This window comes from Chrysochloris asiatica, unplaced genomic scaffold (assembly GCF_000296735.1).
Source record: "Chrysochloris asiatica unplaced genomic scaffold, ChrAsi1.0 scaffold00005, whole genome shotgun sequence".
NCBI lineage: Eukaryota > Metazoa > Chordata > Mammalia > Afrosoricida > Chrysochloridae > Chrysochloris > Chrysochloris asiatica.
Window position 1 is genome coordinate 23,002,867 of NW_006408523.1, and position 8,203 is coordinate 23,011,069.

At 37.1% G+C, this 8,203-nt stretch overlaps 1 protein-coding gene across 1 annotated transcript in view; it reads right to left on the reverse strand.

The window, feature by feature from the left end:
* GPC5 (glypican 5) overlaps positions 1 to 8,203 on the reverse strand; it is a 1,926,732-nt gene that overhangs the window by 1,863,621 nt on the left and 54,908 nt on the right. Inside the window, exon 2 of the mRNA XM_006832007.1 lies at positions 4,590 to 4,751. Within this exon, the coding sequence (XP_006832070.1) occupies positions 4,590 to 4,751 (162 nt within the window). The remainder of the gene's footprint in view (positions 1 to 4,589; positions 4,752 to 8,203) is intronic.

Consider the following 8,203-nt stretch of genomic DNA (forward strand, 5'->3'; position numbering starts at 1 on the left):
CGTAAGGATTTACACCCTCGGAAACCCTGTACAGGGTCGCTATGGGTCGGAACCGACTCGACGGCACTTAACAACAACAACAACAACAACATACATTTTAGAAATACATGAGAATATTTGAAGATGAGATAAATAGTAAAAGGAAAAAAAACTATAATTTAAACTTGGTGTTGAGTGCCAACGAGTGGGTTCTGACTCATAGCGACTCTGTATAGGGTTTCTGGTGGTTTTGAACCACCGATCTTGAAATTCAAACTGACCTTGCGGTCCAGTGCTTTATCCTACACCACTACCCCAGGACTTTATTATATCCATGCTTTTATTCTCAATTTGCATGTTTTTAAAAATAAGATACCCTACCTTCCAGATTTTTAAACAAAATACAAAATTCTAGTAGTGTTCTCTCAAGTATTCATTTTATTTTTGAAAATTTTTATAATTTTAAATACAAAGGTAAATTGAAAAGTGGATGAGTTACTTACTTTTCTATAGTAGATGACATATTTTCTCTCAACTTCTATTTCTGCATGAGTCTCATCTTTGCTTTAATTGTGAATGGAATGATAGTTTACAGGGCAAATCATCAGTTTTGCACTAAACCAATCATATTTTGTTTCATTGCCATCGCAGTGGTTACAACTGCCTCCATATAACATCAGTTAACAGTATTTACCTCTCTTCTATCTTTTTTTTTTTTTTTGTCATACCTACTTTTAATGTATAAATAAATAAAACATAAAAATACTTGCAAAATATTTTTAAAACATGCAGTCGCATATTCAGAGATTGTAAAAGTGTCCTCTGCTGTAAAAGCTTCATTGGTTTTGCTTCTCTCTAGGGAACGTAGTCTAATACAACAGGTTGTAGTATCAATTCAATATTCAACTAATCTCACTGACTGCCTATGTGTTAGTAATTGTTAACACTTTTGTTCACCTATATAATTAGTACTATCATCCTCAAAGTAGATAGTATTGATCATGAACTTCTTCAGTCATACTTTCTTACATCTAAGGATTTAATTTTGACATTAACACATGTAACTTTCCTATTCAAAAATCTAATGAATCAAATGTGTGTTGATATCTTCTTTTTCAATGAATTCTGCTCACTTTTTCCAGCATATGACCCACAAGTCTCAGTCACAAACCCCTTGTGATCAGACTTGAATATTCACTACTCATATTTTCTACATTTTATGCATTATCATTTTCATAAGAAATAATAATTATATTACTGCCTATGGTGCCAGATACATGAGTGCGCACTATTAGAAATAATATACACATAATAGTGCACACACCTGTAACTGAGGAGTCCTGGTGTGGTGCTATAGGTTAATGTGCTGGACTGCAAAGTCAGTTTGAATCGCAAGGTCGGTGGTTCAAGCTCACCGGATGCTCCTCGGAAACCCTATACAGGGTCACTATGGGTTGGAATCAACTCAATGGCACTTAGCAAAAACAATTATAACTAACCCCACATTGTCTCCCTAGCTTCTAATGGACATAATAGCTAATAATAAGCATAAAGTATGTGCTTTAGGGGTGATTGCCATCTCAAGAAACCCAGAGCTCTGTTAAGCTCTTTTGATAAAGAATGAAGGACTGTCCTCTGGCGCTAGTAACTCTAGCCACTCTAAATAGGGGCAATAAATGATGCCCATCACCTGTAGGTGGATTTCCACTTTTATTACCACCTTCTACATTTTATTGCCCCTTTTATTGCCCCTTCAACTCTACTTGCTCTCTGTACATGCTATTTGACAAACAGACATGGCTGTCAAGTTAGTATTTAATCCTGGGAGAAGAGGAATTTAGGCATTCTCCTCCCAAGACATGAATTGAGGTGTGCTTGGATATGATCTAACTCTAAAGACAGATACTTACTTGTGGGGTACCTAGGTTGATGATGATTGTTGCTGTTCTACTCAACTCTAAATCAGTTTATTCTGTGAGTAATATACGCTTGTAGATCATGTCATTAGAAGTGTCTGGTCAATGTTCTGCTCCAAATAGACCTTCACTAAAAACTTGTGAATTTAGTGGCACTGCATGTGGGTAAATCTTCCAGTTTGGCTAGTTCAAATCACAAGAATTTGCTTAATGGTAGATTTAAAAGTTTTCCTCCAAAAATTTCATATGAATAAATCCCATAACAAACAGAAAGTTTTATAAGCATCAAAGAAAATGAATAAGATCATAAGGTCTAGCATTTCAGTTTCTCTTAATGAACTACATTTGACCTCAACTTAAATTTTATCCTGATTTATTATATTTATTATTAATACAAGTATAAATTTTTAATTACTAAGTTTTGTCATTTAGTTATATATATATATATAAACTAGCCATAAATTATTTAGTAGATTGACATTAATGTACTTATTAAAAAGGAGTATTAACAGAAGTTATATTGAGTATCACACAAGAGCAATAAATTTGTTTGAAAAACTATATAATCTAGATATTTCTTTCTAGTAATATACAGAATAGCTAAGGCTTCATAAAACTACAAATAAATTCAAATAATTTATTGCAGTAATAAAGAATGTAATGGAAGAGATGACTAAAATTAAACAGATAATCTATTCTTCAGTATGCCTTGTAATTTTATAACTCAATTTTTATTTCTGAACATAATGCTTAAATTAAGGTTGAATTCTGGTCTTAGATGAACCCTAAATATTCAATTAATATTGCCTATTTTACTGTGTATCAGACTTATGTATACTTTGATAGAATAACACTGATGTTCTTAGAAAAATCACATGAGGTTTCTGGGGAGAAAGTCAACAAATATTTATTTTTATTTTCTTAAACTTTCTTTAATGAGTTAAGTGAAAGTTTACAGATCAAGGCATTTGTTTGACATTCAATAAATCAGACACTGTATTTCATCACAACTGCAATCCTTCCATGTAACCACAGGTGGTCCACTTCCTCCCTGTGGTTCTTGTTTACAGTTCTCCTTTTTCCTCACCCTTCGGAATTTTCTCCTTGGGTAAAGGCTGATCTTTTCATCTAGAATGGTTAGCCATTCTATGGTTTGCGTTCCTCACTAGTATTGTTGTCCCCCTATGTACCTGTCTATTGCTTGGCTGAAATTTGAGCCACAGGTATGAGCTCACTTCCAGACCTGAAGGGAAACCAAGGGCTATTGTCTTGGGATTTCATCAGTCTCAATCTGACCAGTAAGTCTGTAGACAAGTAATTCTTCTGAACACTTTTTTAAATACATATATAATTACTCAATTCAAAGCAATGATATTTTGTTAAATCACTTGTTTTATGTTCTATAAAATCCAAAAACTATGTCCATTTATACTGAAGAAAAACTGTGGGTTGGAATACTGAGGGATATGGAAGAACCTATTGTTACTGTGTCCCATAAAGGCTATTTCAATTGACAGCAACCTATGGAGCACAGTACAAGTACCCAATAGAATTTCGTATGCTGGCATTTTGACAGGAGCAGACCACCAGGTCTTCTCTCCCACAGCGGCTAGTAGCTTCAAACCACCAACCTATCGGTTAGTAGCCACACACTATGCCTGGGCTCCTTAGGGAAGAACGCTTGTAGAGCACATGTTTCCAAAGCTTATTTGCCATTTGATAAGTATAACTTTCGCAGTCCAAATTTGCATGTATGTATATGCACATACGTGTGTGTGTGTGTGTGTGTGTGTGTGTGTGTGGCACTGTGGGCTAAAGCACTGGACTGAAAGGTCCATTTGAACGGCAAGGTGGTTGGTTCAAACTCACCAGTTGCGTCTCAGAAACCCTATACAGAGGCGCTATGAATCGTAACTGACTCGTCAGCATTTAACAAAACACATATTTATGTATGTATGTGTTCCGTGTGTGTGTGTGTGTGTGTGTGTGTGTGTATTCCAAATAAACCACTGTCATCGAGTCAATTTCAACTCATAGTGACCTGACATAGAGTTTCTGACTTACAGGGCAGAAAATCTAGATTTCTCCCACAGAAGGACTAGTGGGTCTCAACTGCCAGTGTTGTGGTTAGCAGTCCAGTGATTATCTTATAGCACCCTGTTCTGTTGTTAAGTGCTGTCAAGTTTGTTCCAACTCATAGCGATCCTATATAGTGTTTCCTATATAGGATTTCTGAGGAGCAACTCGTGGGTTTGAACCATAGATAGATCTTGCGGCTCAAACTGACCTTGCAGTCCAGCACATTATCCTGCAGCACACACCAGGATCACTAGGACTTCTTATATTAATAAGTATTATGTACGTATGTATGTATCACATGATGATCTCAGAAACGAGTTTAAAAAGTTAGAGAAAACTCATTTTATTTCCAGAATATCCTGGTGTGGCACTGTGGAATAATACACTGGACTGGAAGGTTGGTTTGAAACGCAAGGTCAACAGTTCAAATTCACCAGCTGCTCCTCAGAAACTCTATACAGGGTCACTATGAGTCTAAACCACTTAACAACAACAAATATATAAATATATATATATATATACAAAGACAAAGATGTAACCTCAGAAAAGTTTACCAGTATGATTCTAATACGTAACAAGTCCTGTTCTTCGTTTCAGAATTTAAAATCGATTTACCTTGAAAAGCGGCTGCATTTCGAGAGATCAGAAACTTCAATGTAGAACTGGATGTTTGAAGGACCTGCTGCATGTCCTGACCAGCTGCAATCTGATATTGCTCCTCCATCTTCTTGGTACAGCATGTGGGGTTTTTGGATATGCAAACCTGAAGGTCAGATCCTAGAATACATACAATATTTTCCAGAATTATTATCAGTGCATTTAGCAAGTATCACATACTACATGCCAGGCATTAAGAGCAGCCTTCCCACAATGCATTCATGTTCTAAATGAGAAATTGAGGTAACAGGGCACAAAAGGAAGGGCTACAAGGAAATGTATCTATTGTTCACTAACACAACTTTCTAAAACCATTAACTATGTGTTATTTCATTTACATTTTGATCAAATATTAATTAAGTCCACCTAACAGAAAACTCAAAGGTACTTTCAATATTCTCCATCAACACCATAACTCAAAAGCATCAATTCTTCCATGGTCTTGCTTATTCTCTATCCAACATTCACATGGATATGAGGTTATTAAAAATACCATGCCTTGGATCAGGCACACCTTAGTCCTCAAACTGACACCTTTGCTGTTCTACACTTTAAAAAGATCTTGTGCAGCAGATTTGCCTAATGTAATACATTTGAATTCTTGACTACTGCTTCCATGAGTGTTGATGGTTGTCTTTGAGAACTTCAATCTTTTCTCCATTTATATGGATGTTATTTATTGGTCCATTGGTGAGAATTTTTGTTTTCTTTACACTGAGGTGCAATCCATCAGAAGGCTATGGTCTTTGAACTTAATCAGTAAGTATTTTAAGTCCTCTGCCCTTTCAGCAAGCAAAGTTGTATCATCTGCATATCACAAAAGTTGTTAATGTGTCTTCCTCTAATCCTGATGCCACATTTTTCTTCATGTAATCCAGTTTCTCAGATTATATGCTCAGCATACAGATTAAATAAGTATGCTGAAAGAATACAACCCTGGCATACACCTTACTTGATTTTAATCCATTCGATGTTCCCTTGTTCTGTTCAAACAACAGCCTATTGGTCTATGCACAGGTTCCTTGTGAGCACAATTAAGTGTTCTGAATACTCATACTTCACAATGTTGTCCATAGCTTTTCATGGTCCACACAATCAAAAGCCTTTGCATAGTCAATAAATCATAGGTAAACATCTTTCTGGTATTCTCTGATATCATACAAGATCCATCTGATGTAAGCAATGATATCTCTCATTCTACCTCCTCTTATGAAATCAGCTTGAACTTCTGGAAGTTTTCTGTCAGTGTATGTTTGCAGTCATTTTTGTATTACCTTTAGTAAACTTTACTCACATGGGATATCAGTGATATTGTCTGATGATTTCTGCATTCCATCGGGTCACCTCTCTTTGAAATGGGCACAAACAGATCTCTTTTCTAGTCAGTTGGCCAGGTAATTGTCTTCCAAATTTTTTAACATAGATGAGTGAGTGCCTCCAGTGACACATCAGTTTTTTGAAAGATTTCAGTATGTAGTCTATCGGGTCCCAATGCCTTGTTCTTTGCAATGCCTTCAATACACTTCTTCCTTCAGGATCATTGGCTCTTGGTCATATGCTACCTCTTAAAATGGTTGAACGTCAACCATTTATTTTTGGTACAATGACTCTGTGTATTCCTTCCATCGTCTTTTGATGCTTTCTTCATCATTCAGTATTTTGCACATAGAATTCTTCAACACCACAAGTCAAGGTTTGAATTTTTTCTTCAGTTCCCTAACCTTGAGAAATGCTGAGCATGTTTTTCCCTCTTGGTTTTCTAACTCCGGGTCTTTGCACTTTTTGTGATAATATTTGACTCTGTCTTCTCAAGCTGACTTTTGAAATTTTCTATTCAACTCTTATATCTCCTCACTTCTTCCATTTGCTTTAGCATCTCTATGCTGGAGAGCAAATTTCAGAGTCTCTTCTGAAATCCACTTTGGTCTTTTCCTTCTCTCCTGTCTTCTTAATGACCTTTTGCTTTCTTTCTATATGATGTTCTTGATGTCATCCCACAACTTTTCTGTTTTTCGATTTTTAGTATCTAATGCATCAAATCTGTTTTTCAGATGATCTCTAAATTCAGGTGGGATACAATTACGGTCATATTTTGGTTCTTGTGGACTTGTCTTCATTTTCTTCAAATTCAGCCTGAATTTGCGCATGACCAATTGATGGTCCGTTCCACAGTCTGCCTCTGGCTTTGTTTGGGCTGATGATACAGAGCTTTACCACCGTCTCTTTCCACAGATGTATACAGTTTAATTTTTTTTAATGTTTTATTGTGAATTATGTGATAGTTTACATGGGAGAATATTAGCTTTACATTCATCCTATCGTATATCATTCCATTGCCATGGTTACAATCCCCTCCATGCATCATCAACCAACCAAAGGGTACCCTACAAGATTGCCCCTCTGTCATCAGCACACAGACCTTCTCCCACTCTGTGTCTAGAGTTCACAGCTGCTTAATCTCTCCACGTCATCATCTCTGCCTCCATTTCTGGTGTCACTTTTTCTCTAGGTAGGGTCCCACTCTCTGCTGTTCTCCCTTTATGGTCCCAGGGAACTTGGCTCCTGGACTGCAAAGTCAATCACGACCCTCCTTGTGCTACAAAATATCTACCTTTACATTTCCAACCCTCAGTCCTGATACCAATTATTCACCATTGTACCACAAGAGATCTATCCCCATTTCCTTTCATCAACTCCACCCAGACAGATTGGACACTACTCAGTGGAGATTCTATTTTCCTCCACACCCTCTGGATCTAGGCTCCCTCTTGAAAGCTTGTAAGCCAGTCACTTCTTGCCTTTGCAGCCCCCCTCCCCTATTTTCGGTAGACAATGTCCAAGTTTCCCATCCCTGGCAGGCAGTTTAATTTTTGTGTATTCCATCAAGTGAGGTCCATGTGTATACTTGTCTTTTATGTTGTTTTAAAAAGGTATTTTCAATGAAGAAATCACTGGTTTTGCAAAATTCTATCATGTGATCTCCAGCATTATTCCTATCACCAAGGTCATATATTCCAACAAGTAATCCTTGCTGTTTGTTTCCAAACTTTGCATTCCAATTGCCAGTGATTATCAATACATCTTGACTGCATGTTTGATCAATCTCAGACTGAAGAAGTTGGTTTGTTGTTGTTGTTAGGTGCAATCGAGTCAGTACAGACTCATAGTGACCTTAGCACAGCAGAACAAAACACTGCCTGTTCCTGGAATAACCTCACTACTGTTGCCACGCTTGAGTCCATCGATACTGCCACTTGGCCAATCCATCTTCTTGGAGGGGTCTTCCTCTTTTTCTCTGACCCTCCACCTTACCAAACATGATGTCCTTCTCCAGCGACTGGTCCCTCCTGAAAATATGTCAGAAGTATGAGAAACAAAGTTTGGCCATCTTGGCCTCTAAGGAGCACTCTGGCTGTACTTCTTCCAAAATGGATCTACTGATTCTTTTGGCTGCCCATGGTACTTTCAATATTCTCCACCAACACCATAACTCAAAAGCATCAATTCTTCTATGGTCTTCCTTATTCACTGTCCAGCTTTCGCATGCATATGAGGTTACTGAAAATACCTTG